Source organism: Barbatula barbatula (genome assembly GCF_947034865.1).
Source record: "Barbatula barbatula genome assembly, chromosome: 5".
NCBI classification, from domain to species: domain Eukaryota; kingdom Metazoa; phylum Chordata; class Actinopteri; order Cypriniformes; family Nemacheilidae; genus Barbatula; species Barbatula barbatula.
This window is the reverse complement of record NC_136769.1, coordinates 2,890,139-2,908,110: the sequence shown is the minus strand read 5'-3', so window position 1 is coordinate 2,908,110 and position 17,972 is coordinate 2,890,139. Positions and strand designations below refer to the sequence as shown.

The 17,972-nt window shown below is 37.8% G+C and overlaps 1 protein-coding gene across 1 annotated transcript; it reads left to right on the top strand.

Moving 5' to 3' along the window:
• Positions 1-6,260: 6,260 nt before the first annotated feature.
• LOC306893681 (uncharacterized protein) lies at positions 6,261-17,550 on the top strand. The gene is made up of 9 exons (XM_079455630.1): positions 6,261-6,404; positions 9,467-9,539; positions 11,661-12,011; positions 12,676-12,951; positions 13,425-13,532; positions 14,089-15,225; positions 15,390-15,422; positions 15,552-15,578; positions 15,968-17,550. The coding sequence occupies exons 2-9, from the start codon at positions 9,482-9,484 to the stop codon at positions 16,243-16,245; spliced, it is 2,268 nt and encodes a 755-aa protein (XP_079311756.1). The 5' UTR covers positions 6,261-6,404; positions 9,467-9,481; the 3' UTR covers positions 16,246-17,550.
• Positions 17,551-17,972: the final 422 nt, after the last annotated feature.

Below are 17,972 nucleotides of genomic sequence, written 5' to 3'. Positions count from 1 at the left end.
CAGTATACAGGATGGTGTATCGGGGTCAGGATACAATATAATGAGATGAAGTAGATTCAATTCTGTATTGTGATATTTTGTATTGCCAACAGTCTGAAATAAAAAAGGAAATCGCCATTAAAGCGCTGGTATCTTACAACAAAACAATTCCAGGGGGGGGGGGATGTCCCCACCAAAGCTGAGACCAAACCTGTGACGTGAACGTGTGTGTGACACTGAATCTTGTGTGCGAGAGATTCTTCATTATAAATATAATACTTGAGGACTAAAACTGTGAATGTATGGAAGTATTGTATAAGTTAGTAAATATCGATGTAATGAAAATGATCAAATCTGAATGTTCGTTAATGCAACCGTGTTTTATTAAATCCATTTATTTTAGTTTAAAACAAATTGTTTCTATTAACTATATTCTTAATGATAAATAATTGTTTATTTAGATCTATATCTATTTTATTGGATAAAGCAATTTATTTATAATACATATTTCTTAAATGAGAAACAATTCTTTGATTAAATCTATAATCGGATTTGAGAAAACAAATTATTTAAATATTACTTCTAAAAAATAATTTTTGTTTCTATAAAATCTATATATTTTATATATATTTATGACATATCGCTTATTGTTCCCTGAACTCTTTGTAAGTCGCTTTGGATGAAAGTCTGCTAAATGACAATGTAAATGTAAATTTTTGTATGGAATTAAATGAGTTGACTGACTTCAACAAGAAATATAAAATTTGTGTTCAGTTTTATAAAATAGTTTTTATAGACATAGAACATTTTATTTAAGGCAAGTCATTTATTTTTATTGGATCAATTTATAAAATATAGATGTGAATCCTAAATTTTTGTTGTTGTTTTAATTATAACCTTTTTTCAGTGTGTCCATAATAGAGACAGATGTTGTGCCGAAATGAGTGACAACTGTCTGATCTTTCTGTTACACAGACATGAAGCCTGTACTGACGGTCATCACAGACAGTGGCGTTTGCCTCTAGTAGCGAAGCTAAAGGGGTGAAGGGGCGAAGCTAAAGATGCAACACTGGAGGACGCATGGCACAAAGTCAAAAGGCACAAAACAAAGGCCACGTGTCTCCACACAAAACATAACAGAACAAGGCATCATACTGTCACAACCCTGTCCACAGAGCTAGGAAACTACTGACCAGGACAGGATCATGACAAGCAGTAAGTCTCAATATGACCAGATTTTTACAATTATTTTTCAAATGTATTCTTCTGATTTCTTTTTACTTTTCCATGTTGTGGGCAGATACTGGTCAAAAATCTATATGTTTTTTGCCATTATTTTAGCAGAAGTGGGGTCAGGAAATGACACTGGAACATAACCACGGCAACAACTGTGCCACATGTTGGAGCACTAACCACAAGTCCATCGGCTCAGATACGGGTAAAAAATATTAAAATCATTTTGATCTGTCAGTCCGGCTGTTTGTACTGTATGATGTGTATTGATAGATCTTATGAGTGCTGTGTCGTCTCTGAGGATTATTTCAAATATCTTGTTTGCTTATTAATAAACTGAATCAAATACATTTTATAAGAATCATTCTGTGGTGGTTCTCATAACATTTCAAATCACATTTAGCTTCAGTTTAAGGAATGTCAAACAACAGGTTTTGTATAAACTGCTCTTTAAGTTACAGATGCCGTCAAGCTCTGAAGAAACACTTTTGTCTTGACATGTTTTCAGGACACATGTCCTAACAGAGATCTTTAGTGTTCACAGACTCCAGACAGGACGTCTTTATTCATTGACATCTGATGTGATGTGACTCAGCTTACGTGAGTATAAACGATAAATGTCTGATTGTCTCATATAGATTCAGTTATTTAATGATGTATTTCTCATTTCTGTTTGAAGCATTGATTTTGTGTAGATGTGATATAGTGCATGTTAACAGGATGACCCGAGCAATGGGTATGGACAGTGACAAAAAACTTGTGAGGTGGAAAGAGATTTATTGTTTTCTCTTCCCCAAGGTGCAAAGAAAAATAATCCAGCAAAACAGTGTGATAAAAGGACACAATAACAAAAGAAAAAGAAACTGTACAATATCTACAGGCTTGTTCAGCTAAATCCTATGGACCTGATAAGCTTCTGTAATTTCCAGTTCAAAACTATCTTAACAAACACACCACCAACCTACTTTCACATCCCATTTTATATTCCAGGCCCCGCCCTTGGATCATACCATCTTGGAGCAAATGGAGGTATTTTTAATAACATTCAAACATTCTAAGTTATTAAACCAAATACAAGCTAATAAAATAAACACACACTTTAACATACAACTAACCATACAACACATATGCATATAAACAACTAACAAATCACTTTAGCAGGTATGGATGTCATGACCTTGATGATGTCACACCTAAAATGGCTGCTAGTGTTGTATAAAACCCCCAGAAATTATATCAAACAGTTTGGTTCTGCAAAATAGAAATTGGTGAATGAATGTAATTTTCTTGTATGTCAGATAGAAGAATGAAACATGTGTGTGTGGTTATTTCAATGTGCTATCCGTAAGTATGCAATGTAGTTTGAACTGACATGGTAGATAAATACAGCAAACACATCACATGGGCACAAAGCAACATAAAGTAAAGCAATTAACAGACATTAAACATATATTCATTACACTAACACAACACAAGTCCGTATGTGTATAAGGGGAAATGTGTCTGTGTGTGTGCCTGTGTGTGTGTGTTACACTTTGCAGAATTTAGTGAGGGAAGAATAATTGCATCTGGTGTACTCGCAAATGCAATACAATTTTGTCTATCATATCTATGGTATCATGATACAGTGATTCTGAAATAGCCTACTCTATTCATTGCCAGAGAATTTGATCAACAACATGTCTTGATCTAGACCTGTGTAACAGAAGAGGCAAAAAAGTGTTTGTTCACAGTATTTGTATTTCTTCAAGACACTCCTGTATGACTGGTGATGCTTGACTGCGTGATAGACTTACAAAGCTCTGCAGCGGAGATTTTGTCATCCTGAGGTGATGTTGCCACTCGAAATTAAGACCTAAGGGAAGACGCACCAGCAGCTCGTCGGTTACCTTTATGTTTTTCAGTGCTGGCATGTCGGTCAATGGCGGCTTTCCCTTTACAACTAACGTCCACTACACAGCGACATTGTGTGCAAAATCCATGGAAAGCATCTCTACTGCTTTTTGATATGAATTCGTGGTATTTTGTCCTTTTCGGACTAAATGATGTCAGACGTTTCGGCATGTTAACGTTATGATGTGACGTAGCCAGTACGTGGACTCCACCTCAATTCGCAGAGGCTTGTTTACGTTTTTAACCAATTATATATCAGATATTTATTTGACACCTCTTTCAGCCAATCATATTTTTTGACCAGAGATCTTACGGCGTCAGACGCTGCTGCGTCCCAATAAAGGTTTTACAGCGCGTTTTTTAAGGCCGATTCAGCGCAACTCCAAAAAGGAGGACAAATGAGTGTCCGGCTTGAGGCTGCCACTGACCTTGTGGTCCGGGCGCCGAAGGCCACGGCACGTGCTTTGGGCAGTCGATGTCCACTATACACCTTCTGGATGCGCCCTTTTTGCAAGCTTGGCTGTTTGATGATACTGTGGAGAACGTGGCACCGCAGTTCTCTGCTTTCCAGAAGCAGACTGAGGCGATCAAGCAGATAGGTGGCGGCCACCTATAGGTCATCATGGTTTCTTGCGCAGTCTGCTTCCCAGCAGCCCCGCCACCCCGCGGTGCCTCCCAAAAGATGGCCCACCCAAGACGCAGACCCCCGCGGAGGAAGTCTGCTAAGAGGACCTCTGAACAGCCCTGACACAAAGAACCCGGGGAAGACAACATCGGACGCTGCCTGCTGCCTGTCCCACATTCTCACAAAGAAAGAGTCTTTCCCTGGGTTTTCCTCCTCAGCACTCTCGTCTCGACGGTGTCTGGGACGGACCGAGCTGCCGACCGCAACCTCCACTGTACGTTGTGTTGCTCAGCAAAAACAAGCAGGTAAGTCAACAGAGCCATCATCCAGTGTCCCCAGGCACGGTGTGAATACTCAACTATCTGGACAACTGTCTTATCTTGGCACACTCGCGAGATGTGTTGTGTATGCACAGGAACCTTGTGCTTCGGCACCTAGACCGTCTGGACCTTCAGGTCAACCAGGAAAAGAGCAAGCTCTCTCCCGTGCAGTTTGTTACATTAAAAAACGGACATCTATATAGGTTTAGATTCATCTTATCTTCAGTTAAACACACATTTGAGATATTTCACTTCTCAAGTTTATGATCTGTGCTGGAAACTAAACTAAACACAATATGTAGGATCAATAAAGGACAATATACAAACACCATCATCACATGGGAGCAAATCTTAAAAAAATTATATAGGGTGTTTGTTATTCCTGTTGTGAAGACGTAAATATATCATTTTAATGCTGTTTTCTCTTCAGAACTATAGAGAGAGAAACAGAGAATAAAGAATGAAGACCAGAGAATACAGAGAGAGGACCAAAGAATTCAGAGCGAGAAACAGAGAATACAGAAAGAAGACCAGAGAACACTGAATGGTAATTTTATCTCTTGGCCACAGGAGCATAAGTACAAACTTAACATATGTCCGAGCCCGGTCCTCTATCGTAAACAATCCTGCCGCTCATCCTCTTATGCTCCCGATCTTCTCCGTGAGATATGCGGGACCGGTTTGTGCACATGCAGCTGATTCCAACTTTCACTCACGCCATCGGCCCCGCCTCACAGCTCTCGTCCCGCCTTCCTCACCACAATCTCTATGACTGAACTATTAAGACTAAGAAAGTATATACTTGGCTGCACAAAAAGCAGACATGCTGTTCCAGATCACATGGAAATGAGCCAAAAAGATTATTGAAGAATCAGACAATTATAAACTAATATCAAAAATGTCCATTATCATAACGCTGATAAATTAAGCCAATTGGACTGTTTCATTTCAGAGTCGCTCATTCTTTACATTTTAGGATAATATTGTAAACTTTCTAAACTAGATTAACACAAATATTACCAAAATATAAATGAAACTTTATACTTAAAATGAAAAGTTATATTTGATCAACTTCAGACTTTGTGTAGAATGTGCAGAAAAAAATAACAATAGATCTTGTTTCATTATGTTAAACATATTTGTCATGTTATTACATAATTTTGTCACTTGTTTACTCCATTTTTGTTTGTTAGATATTTTTACTTGTTACTTATTTTTTCAGTTTATTGATATTAATTTGGTTTAGTCTGTTTAAATAGATGATTCACCACAGTTAGTAGAGGTTGTTTTTCGACTGAATGTTTTTTTTTCCTCCATGATAATGTGATGATGTGAAGTGAAAGTGACCTATTTGTCAGTTATGGAGAACCATACCTGAAATTTGCCCTCTGCATTTAACCCATCCAGAGAGTAGTGAACACACGCACAGCAAGTGGTGAACACACATACACCCGGAGCAGTGGGCAGCTATCACTACAGCGCCCGGGGAGCAAGTAGGGGTTAGGTGCCTTGCTCAAGGGCACCTCAGTCGTTACCTGCCGGCCCTGAGGATCGAACTGGCAACCTTCTGGTCACGAGTCCGACTCTCTAACCATTAGGCCACGACTGCCCTCGTCGACCATGTTTAGTGTCACATACAGATGACAGAGAGATGGATCAGATCACACATGTATTATTTATTCTTCTTATCTTAAATGAGTCAAGAGAGATTATTCTTGAAGTGTCTGGATGATAACGGTGCATTTGTGTTGAAGGGGTTTATGACACACAAGACGATGAGATGAGGGACGACTGGATGAGTCAGAGTGTCTGTATCAGTTAAAGTTAAGTCCACATAAATTCTGGAGGTGAATGTGTTCTTTTGTGTTGTGAATGTGACTCTGGATGCTGATTCAGCTCATCCTCGTCTCATTGTGTCTCATGATGGAAAACAAGTGAGATGTGAAGACAAACAACATGAAAGAGAGAAGAATGAAGACACAGGACACAAGAACAAGTTTGACGTAAAGCTCGGTGTTGAATAAAACTAATAACACAGAAATGTCACTTCATGGTGTATGACAAAAATCCAGTTTCTGTTTGATTCATTATTTTATAGCCGTTCATCTTACTGACCACTGAAACATTCTGGTATCTGTATCTGTCTGGAGATGTCAGTCATAAGCCCTGCAGTTCTCTTCAGTTTCCTGTATATTACAGACAGTAGCTTTACAGTGAGGGAGGAGCCGTGAACACTTCAGGTGAGAAGAGAAAGTGAAACAAAGTGTTCCTGTTCAATCCACAACAAACTCTCATCCACAGATTTTATTCACACACTTCAGACGATCGTAAAAACACCAAATGTTGAGCTGAAGGTAAGAAACAGATTAAATGTAATTGACATTTATAAATATAAACAGATCTGTGCAGTGTGGTTATGCAGAACTGTTCCCTTCACAATCTTTTCTATCTGGAATATGGCGTCTTTTTTCTGAGCTTGTGTTTCCTCATTGACATGATGCTGTTGATCATTCTCTCCTTAAAATATTCATAGAAGGGCATCTCGCTATCTTTGAATAAGTTCTCAATAAGTTCAATTTGTATAAATGATGTTCGATGTTTGAATGACTGAACATGTTTTTGTGATCGTGTTGAGAAATACAGGACAGCATTACAGAAAGAAGTCACTGCTGGTGAATGTTACACTTGATGATGTTGAGAATCTAACTGTGTGTCAATAAATTAATAAACATAAATAAATTAGTTAGTGATTAAGTGTTAACTGACACCATTTTTATAACAGTACGTCTGAGAAGTATTGATACCACACAGAGAGTTGAAGTAAACAGGGTGCGTTTGAATTTGTCCAAGCAAATCAGTAAACATCCACGGGAACAAAGTAAAGTTTATATGTATAGAGTCCTTGGGACGGGATTCTGGTGGAGTGTATCGGGAGTCTGATGCGGGTGATCAATGATGTCAGATGGCTACAGTGCAGGATGGGAAGTGTAGTCCTGGGGTATCGGGTAGATGGCTCTGGTGCGGGGGACGTGGTCAATGAAGACCGAGCAGATGTGTCATGATTCCGCTATCATGTCATGTTTATTCTTGGTCTTGCAGCGGAGTCATGGCATAGCCTTAGGTTTTGTGTGAGAAAGACATGGCTTTGTTTTGATTCTGACTTGCCATGTGCTTTCTCGTGTCTCGTCAGTGTTTCCCGCCATCTCGTTTCCTCGTTAACCTTCCCTGAGTGTTTCAGTACCCGCACCTGACCCTTGTCAATTATCCTGTGTTTGTTTCCCTTTAAAGCCTCCTCGTGTCTATAGTCCTGTGCTCGTTCGTTGTACTTGTTCCCGGCACTGTATGTAGAGTTCTTTGGTCATGTCATGTTCTGGGGCCTGTACCATGAAGCTGGTTTAGGTGGCTAGCCAGCTATGTTTCAGTTTAGTTTGTGCCAACCCTGGGTTTTAGGTACCATGAGAGTAGCTCGGCTTTATTCGGTGTTCGTCGCCATGGTGTCTTACGCTGCACGGCTAACCTGCTCCGGGGCAGATTATGTTCTGGATTCGAGATCTCAGACTGAAGTTTGACCAATCAGCTGTGAGCAAAGAAACATATAGGTGACGTAACTGACTCACAGTGCGTGTTAGAATGGCTAGTTATTTTTTATACGGTTTAATCAAATAAAAATACTAATATAAAAATATATATTGCAAATATAAAATCAAATATTGTTTACTATATAGGTAAAATCTGATTTTACAGATTTGCTGGCTTTCCCTTACACTCACATAAAATTCAATTTACTTACTTATATTCCACTTTTATTGTATCACGTGTATTTGCTTTGCATTTTTTACATTCTTGTCTGTGGTGCAGAACATCTAGGAACACGTTCAGTTTCACTGTATTAGGACATTTTTCTTTGTCCTGAACCGTAGTTTTTATTAAGGCTTCAATGAAATGACTGACCCTGGTTAATGGCGCAAAGACTAGTCTATTAAAGGTAGAGGCTCATGCATTCTGTAGTAAAAGCAGCCCGTTTTATTAAGTGTAATTCTTATATTTTCTTCCACTTCTCTGTGTTGCAGAACACACCGCTATTTTATAATTCTGAGCTCTGTTGTCTTTCTGCAAAAAAATTAAATAGTTTTTTTTCTGCAGAGCATCATATCAGACTAAAAGGAGACCAACATGCAACCACTCCGCGTTATTTTTGGGGCAACTTGTTTGACATTCCCATCAGTACACGGTGCATGTTTCATTGATTTTAAACACGTAAGATGTCAGAGTTTACAATGCAGAAGCTGTGTGGTGTCATTTGCCTGTCAAATTAGCCGTTTACAGCTTTAACAAATTTGTACAGAAGTTCAGAAATATATGAGAATTAACTTTAGCTGCACGCAACTCCTCTCATGTGTACTCGGAAGGGAAATGATGAAGCAGATGTAAGGTTAACTTTCTTGCTTCTGCTGCCTGAATGGATGTTTTTTGTCCGCACGAGGGTTCAAATTGCAATATGCGGGAGCTTCAATGAACATTGTTGTAATATTTCTGTACCCATGCCTTACATAACAAAAAGTTGCCCGCAAGGACACGGACCCCTTGTAGTTCCACCGAGGACCCCGCGGATCCTGTTTGCCCTACAGCACTACAGTGAATGTGTGTACTATATAGTCGTTTAACTTGCACATTTACGCAATCAGCAGTGTTTCCGAAACACTTATCTCTTGCGTAGACAGCAGAAACATATCACTCCATGGCTGAAATTCATTTTTGTGTTCATATTGTGGAAATCGCTTTATCCATTTATAATGCGATTGGTTCAGCCATGCTGACGTCACTCGTTCATGTGCACGCGCGCGCAAACTAATCTCAGCTTCAGGATCAAAGCTTGAGTTGACAAAGAAACTCCACGAGCTGCTTCATGGTACCAACAAAGCTTGATCACGTTGGTTTGGTTTTGTCAACCCAAAACTAATCCAACTACCCTGAGTTTGTTCAGCTACATTCATGGTACAGGCCCCTGGTCTGCTTAATGTTAAGTTATCTAGTGAGTCTTGTGTTTGGTTATGTTTGCCCCCCATTTGGGAAGTCTTTGTTTTCAGTTTTGGATTTTAGTTTGTCAGTGTTTTCCCCCATCGCGGGTGTTTGCTTTGTGTTTATTATTTATTAAAACCTGTTAACCCCTTCATCCCCGTGTCTGCCTGCACTTGGGTTCTCCTTCCACTGTGAATCACGACAAGATGTTACAATTTGATTTAAGCCTCCATCTCAGTGATCCACGTTTTCCTGAAAGGAACATTTTCATATTAGCCTTTATTTCTAGAAGTACATTTTTATCAGTTTTATTGTATGTGAATGTTATTGTATGTATTTGAATAAGGTGAATTGTTGTATTTGTATAAACAGAATGTTTTTGTATATTTTTGAGCAGCTGCGTTTTGGAGTGATGAAGTTCATTTGTGTGATTCTGCTGTTTTTTGCTGGAATAACAGATTCAAGAGCAGGTAATAATACACACATTATAAAAACTGTTTTTAAACTTTGTTTGACCTTTAAAAGAGGTCATATGGCACGAATACTTGTTTTTCTGTGTCTTTCGTGTGTTATAAGTTGCCCATGCATGTAGTAGACACGTAAAATTGAAAAAATCCAAAAACAGAATTGCAAATCTTAAAGCACAACCACAACTCGGAAATCAAAATAAGTCAGAAAACACACAACAAATCAGTCAAACAGGAAAAGGTATTTTGTTGGAATGGGATGGCTGCTGCTGATTGGATAAAACTCCTGTCAATCAAGATATCCAGACTTATGTTCATTTTTATAAGCGAAAACAATCGATGACGTCTGTCACTCTCATCACAAGCAACAGGGACACAGATTAAAGTACCTGTCATGTTATATGCTTGTATAGTCAGCGTTTGACTGGAGTTCTACTGCTATCTTTGTCTGTCCTTCATCATGGTTTTCATCTGTGCCTCATTTTCCCTGTGTGTATTTAAACCCCTAGTTTTCTTTAGTTCTTTGATCTGTGTTTGAAGATTAGTTCCCTATCTTGGATAGTTGTTATACTTTTGTGGTTACGTTGAGATTTATCTATTGATGCTTTTTTGTTTACCCATTTAAATCTTTTGGGATTACCATTTGTTTGCATCCAGTTTTTTTGGATAAAAGCGTCTGCCAAATGAATAAATGTAAATGTAAATGTAAATTAGAGGGGACCTCTTGTGGGTTACTCAGTTAAGTAACGGTTTACCACACCGGAGACCCGAGTTCATGACCAGGTCCTGATATATATTGTATTTATCTTCTGAGAGGAAGACGATCATGGATGGTACACAGGTCTCCTTTCAGATGCATTATACGTGCTGCTCAGAGCTCACACATGCTCATGAATGCAATGTGAAATAGACACGGATCTAATGCTAATGCAAGAAGAGCCTGTTTCAACTTTATTAACAATATTTGAGTTTTAAACCTTAATGAATGAATATGCGCTGTATCACACATGGATTTCCTTTTCTCATAGTAACAATGAGCGTCCTGGATATCTTGATTGACAGGAGTTTCGTCCAATCAGCAGTAGCTATTACAACAAAATACATAGCTTTTCGTTGTGACTGACTTGTCGTTTTGTTTTCAGACTCTTTGATGTGGTTTCTGACTTGTTATTTTGTTTCTCGAATTGTTGTTGTTTTATGATTTGTTATTTTGTTTGTAGATTTGATATTGTGTTTTCAGATTTGTCATTATTTTGCATTTAGATTTGCTTTTGCATGCTAGATTTGTTTTTAGTTTTCAGATTTGTTGTTTTGCACTTTCTGGCCACAGTATGAAACGCCTCATGACGTGGCATGACTTGACTAAGACCGCCCATATGTAAACGCAAGTAAGGTGTGCATCTCATTGTGTCGTCGCTGCCGCAGCCATGTCGTGAAGACGCTGTGTTTCATTGCGAAAAAATGCCTCTTTGTTTGCCCTTCAAGAAGATGAGAAAACTAAAAACGAATGGGTACATTTTATTTACAACACTGATCCAGAACAGAACAATCTGAATATTCAAGTGTGTGCAGAGCATTCCACAGATGATTGCTTCACAAAACCTCGGAGAGATCAAGACCGGCTGTGCATGAACGCAAGGACGTGGCAAGCCGAATTAGCTTAAATGGTCCCCAGCGTTACTCGTCGTAATTGCATTTTTACTATTTAAATCAGAGAGGTCAATAAGTCAATTCTTACTAGTAACAATTGGAATAGAGAGCTTTATAACTGACCAAACATAACAAAACTCGCTTTTCAGTGCGATAAGATTTGTAAAAATTCTGCGTTTTTCAGAGAGGCGGGTAAAGAGATACAAACATACATAGTATGTGGAAAATACAGCGTTTTTGAACCTTTAATCGTGTATTCACATTACATTACATCTATAACAAACAATAATATTCGTTTTAGCCGTGTCATATGACTCCTTTAAGTCATTGCAACGTGTTAAAACTGATATTTCACATACACTGAAAACAAACAGTAATGATAATGTTTTACATGGACTGTTGTTTATCAACAAGCTACACAAACCCAATGACATACTGTAAGAGTTCAGACATGTTTTCTGTCTCTTCTATCAGATGAGTACAAGGTGATCGGTCCTTCAGCTCCTGTGATGATTGTATCTGGTGAAGATGTGATTCTGCCGTGTTCTATCAAACCCAACATCAGTGCTGTGAACATGAGAGTCCAGTGGATCAGACTTGATCTCAAAGACTCAATAGTTCATCGGTATGAAGATCATAAAGACATAAACACAGATCAGCTTCAGTCGTACAGAGGAAGAACTCAAGTGTTTAAAGAAGAACTAGAGAAAGGAAACACATCACTCAAACTCTCAAGAGTCCAAATCTCTGATGAAGGACTTTACAAGTGTTTCATTCAGTCTGAATCCTGGAGTGATGACGTCACTGTTAATGTCACTGTTGAAGGTGAATAAAACCACTGAAACACTTTTTTTTCTTACCTTAATGTGATGCACTGGAAGTTGTTTTGTAATCTAATGTTTTCTGATCAACTTCAGGAATAAATCCCTGTGACTGTACTTTCACTCTTGTGTTTTGTTTGGTTGAGAAATGTTCCAAACCATAAATATTATTATAAAACGGTTAGTTCTGGTCTTTGATTCTGATTGGCTAAGCTTGATTCTAAGCCGTTATAAAATACCCTTATTTATGACGGGTGACTGCATTACATTTACTGCCTAAATATTAATTTATTTTATGAAACTTTGCTACGCATATGGAATAACCGTTTTATAAAAGCAATAAGCCCTGCGAGGTTACAGTGCATTTTATTATAGCTAAGGTGGGATTTGCAAGGCTCTTAGCTGTTAAATGCTCTGTGACCCACTGCTTCTTGGGGCTTGTTGCTTTAATAAAGTTAATGATAAAAAGCTTTTGCTGCTGAAGAAGCTCATCCTTAAGATGGAACTGTTGGACATAATATGATGTTTGTACAAACGACATATAGGTTAATTTATAGGAGGACAGTCTCTGTTTTTCTGTTGTTAGAAGAACAAAAGATTTTTAACAAACTCAGAAATGTTTGTTCACAGAAAACGTAATAAATGTTTTTCTTCATTGTCTTGTGTAGCTGTAGGTCGTCTTCCAGTGATCACTGTAGATGGGTTTGATGCTTCTGGTGGTCTTCATCTACAGTGTGAATCTAAAGGCTGGTATCCTGAACCTGATCTTGTGTGGCTGAACAGTGAAGGAGTCACTTTAACATCTGAATCTACAGACACACACAGAGATGACACAGATGGATTCAGTGTGAAACACATGATCACTGTATATAACACTGACACTAAATATCACTGCAGAGTCAGAATGATTCATCACATGATGGAGGCTGAGATCATCACATCCAGTGAGTACAGATTTATGTTCTGTATTTCCTCTGATCTCATGATCATTTCAAGCAGTAGAAAACATGAACATATTCATAACTGAACTCAATATAATCACTGACATCAGTTAAAGAGGTTTCAGGAGTCTCACGTGATGTTATTTTCATCATTTACATTGACAGTTTAAAAGCAGATTATTTGATTCAGGAGACATTATTTAGCTTTCTTCCCTAAACAGAAATGAGTCCTTATATATAAACATGATCAGCTGTCTTTAGGTGTCAATCGATGATGATGATGATGATTCTTGACATTATGAAAGTTTGACAGCATCAGATATTTTCTACATGTCTGATGTTGTGAAACATACTCAACACAGCACTTGAGTTTACATGTAAAATATTGCAGTAAAAACATTGTGTAATTGTTTATATTTAGAATGAAACTGAGTTATTTTAGACTGTAAACATTGAGTCTCAGTTTTGTTTTACAGGTAAAATGTTTCACTCTTGGAGATCTTCAGTGATTCTGATATCAGTTGCTGTTGTTCTCAGTGTGATCGGTGTGATACTGATCACTGTTTTTGTCTGTAAAAAGAGAGGTAACAGTCATGTGTTTTATCATATTAAACATGTATTAATACTGTATATATAGTGTGTAACCTGTAGTTAGTTAGACATGTTGTTTATGTCTGCATTGAGCATCTCATGGTGTGTGTTTGTGAATGATGTTTGTTACAGTTTTAAAAAAGCAACTTTATACAGATTTAGATTCATCTCATCTTTAGTTAAGAATTTTATAGTTTTATTTAATTAACACTGCATATAGGAATTTATAGTCTGTCTGATATTTGACCTGTATTTTGACTTGCATAACCTTATATGTTTTGCTTATAGTCAATGTTTTCTTGTACAGCTGCTATAAGAAAGCGCTATATAAATAAAGCTGACATGACTTAAACACACATTTGAGATGTTTAACTTTTCAAGTTTTTATTTATCTTTGCTGGAAACTAAACTAAACACACGATATACAGGATCAATATACAAACACCATCATCACATGAGAGCAAATCTTTAAATTTTAATAATATAAGGTGTTTGTTATTCCTGTTGTTAAGTCGTAATTATAACATTTCAATGCTGTTTTCTCTTCAGAACTACAGAGAGAGAAAGAGAGAGAGGACCAGAGAATACTGAATGAAGACCAGAGAATACTGAATGAAGACCAGAGAATACTGAATGAAGACCAGAGAATACTGAATGAAGACCAGAGAATACTGAATGAAGACCAGAGAATACTGAATGAAGACCAGAGAATACAGAATGAAGACCAGAGAATACTGAATGAAGACCAGAGAATACTGAATGAAGACCAGAGAATACTGAATGAAGACCAGAGAATACAGAATGAAGACCAGAGAATACTGAATGAAGACCAGAGAATACTGAATGAAGACCAGAGAATACTGAATGAAGACCAGAGAATACAGAATGAAGACCAGAGAATACTGAATGAAGACCAGAGAATACTGAATGAAGACCAGAGAATACTGAATGAAGACCAGAGAATACTGAATGAAGACCAGAGAATACTGAATGAAGACCAGAGAATACTGAATGAAGACCAGAGAATACTGAATGAAGACCAGAGAATACAGAATGAAGACCAGAGAATACTGAATGAAGACCAGAGAATAGTGAATGAAGACCAGAGAATAGTGAATGAAGACCAGAGAATAGTGAATGAAGACCAGAGAATAGTGAATGAAGACCAGAGAATACTGAATGAAGACCAGAGAATAGTGAATGAAGACCAGAGAATACTGAATGAAGACCAGAGAATACTGAATGAAGACCAGAGAATACAGAATGAAGACCAGAGAATACTGAATGAAGACCAGAGAATACTGAATGAAGACCAGAGAATACTGAATGAAGACCAGAGAATACTGAATGAAGACCAGAGAATACTGAATGAAGACCAGAGAATACTGAATGAAGACCAGAGAATACTGAATGAAGACCAGAGAATACTGAATGAAGACCAGAGAATACTGAATGAAGACCAGAGAATACTGAATGAAGACCAGAGAATACAGAATGAAGACCAGAGAATACTGAATGAAGACCAGAGAATAGTGAATGAAGACCAGAGAATAGTGAATGAAGACCAGAGAATAGTGAATGAAGACCAGAGAATACTGAATGAAGACCAGAGAATAGTGAATGAAGACCAGAGAATAGTGAATGAAGACCAGAGAATAGTGAATGAAGACCAGAGAATAGTGAATGGTAATTTCATCTCTTGGCTTTTTAAGTGATTGATAACTTGTTGTTTGGTCAACTGAGTATTTTAGGACTCAAATATTAAATCTTATTTCAATGTTTATGTTTCTTTTGTATTTTCTGTTTTCTATATATTTATTCAGTTTTTCTTTACTTAAAATTTTCTTTAGAGCGTGAGACACTACGGAGAACTGTCGAAGATGGTGAATTGATTTTAATGTCTTTATTAATTTAATTTATACATTATTAAACGTCTTATATATCTGTGTTATCGATCATAAGTATAATTCTGTTATGGACTCTGTATGACTCAATACTGTCTGTGTTTTTAGTGACTTCACTGTTTAGAAAACATGCAGGTAAGTGAAAGTTTGATCACATGATTCAAGTGTTTTAGATCTACAGCTGTTACAGGTGATTGTTTGTGTCTCAATGTGAAGTGAGCTATAGGATCTTTATCAGCGTCTGAACATGTGAACATGATTTACTGATTCAGCTCCTGATAGAGACACAGAGATACTTTATGAACTGAACATCAAACCTTATAAATCTGATGTGAACTGACGTGAGATAAGAATCATAAAGCCCAGAACTCAGATTTATCCTAGAAATGTTTCACAATAATTCATTCACAAACAGTGAAATATGTTCAGGTGCTCAGTGCATAAATGCATCAATTCAGATATGAGTAATGTTTATTGTATCTTATTGTAATGCAGTTTAAAATGCTTTGTGTTGGTCTCATCAGCAACAACGATGAGACTGCATACAGGGAGGAGGTCCGGCACCTGGCCATATGGTGCTCAGACAACAACCTGCTCCTTAACACCTCCAAGACAAAGGAGATCATCGTGGACTTCAGGAAGGCGAAAGGAGACACACACGACCCCATCCACATTAATGGAATGGCTGTTGAACGTGTTTCCAGTTTTAAGTTCCTGGGGACTCACATTTCGGAGGACCTGTCCTGGACCACCAACACCTCATGCCTGGTCAAGAAGGCTCACCAGCGTCTCTTCTTTCTGAGGACACTGAAGAAGAACCAACTGTCTTCAACTATCCTGGTGAACTTCTATCGCTGCACGATAGAGAGCATCCTGACCAACTGTGTCACAGTCTGGTACGGGAACTGTTCTGTTGCTGAGCGCAAGGCACTGCAGCGGGTGGTGAAAACAGCCCAGCGCATCACAGGGACTACACTTTCTGCCATTGAGGACACGCAGAAGAAACGCTGTCTGCGTCGAGCTCGCAGCATTCTCAAGGACTCCTCTCACCCCGCTCATAGACTGTTTACTCTCCTGCCTTCCGGTAGGCACTTCCGGTGCCTCCGGACAAGAACCAGCAGACTAAGAAACAGCTTTTTTCCCAGAGCTGTTTCATTATTGAACTCTGCCCCCCACTGATTCCACTACCTCTCATACCCTTAACTCCAATGCTGCTACAACATTGTTTACATTGCACTACAGGGCTGCATGCATGACTGAACTGTACACACCAGTACTTCATGTTATCTGCTCTACCGGACTGTTTACACACACACAGCATCATTTGCACTCTATACTGCTCACTTGCACACCAGGAATATTTAACTGAATGCTCATTTGCACTAATGGACCACTTCCATAACTGCACTAACCTATATACTGCACTGTAATTCTATTAACTGCATCTACTCATCAATTGCACTATAACTTCAATAACTGCATTAACTAATCAACTGCACTGTAACCTTATTAACTGCATCTACTCATCAATTGCACTGTTACTTCAATAACTGCATTAACTAACCAACTGTACGGTAACTCTATTAACTGCATCTACCCACAATTGCACTATAACTTCAATAACTGCATTAACTAATCTACTGCTCTGTAACCTTATTAACTGCATTAACTCATATACTGCACCGTAACTTTAATAACTGCATTAACTTCAACTGCATTAACTCACCTATTGCACTGCAATAACTTTCATAACCAATGTCAATAATCTATGCATACCTAAGTCACTTGCACTATTTTAGTCTAAATTATTATCTGTTCATATCCACCTGTACATTAATGTTCATAGTACATAGTCATCTGTATATATTGTTCATAGTATATACCTTCTGTCATATTTTCATAGAACACACCTACTGCTAAATATTTTTATAATCCATGCTCACTGTATTATATTCTCTCATATTGTATTCTGTATTTATTCTAACTGTATATCCTGCACTTGCTAACTGCACTTCTGGTTAGACCTAAACTACATTTTGTTACACTGTACTTGTATATGTGTAATGACAATAAAGTTGAATCTAATCATCTAATCTAATAAAGACATAAGAAAACTATTGACTGAGGAAAATAAATGAAAAGGAAAATGATAATGATAATAAATCGCATATTATTTTATATCTTCCAGAGGACATACATGAGCACTACTAACTGTCTATAGGATTGTTATCTGAATATATAATTATAAAAAAGTCATACAAAACTAAATCTCAGGACTAAATGCTGACTTCTGAATGTCAAGATGACTGAATTAATAACAACTGCATCAATTTAAACCATTGAAAATATATCACAGTTATTTAAGCTCATGACCCGGTTAACTTGAGTCAGTTGTTCAGAAAGCTACTTTAGATCCGTCCATTACAAACCTGATCTCTGAAATAACTGGGGAGAGACGTAAGAGAACGCTTGTCATCATTTCATGTGAAGGATTGAACACTAACACTTTATTACTCAATGACAGAACTA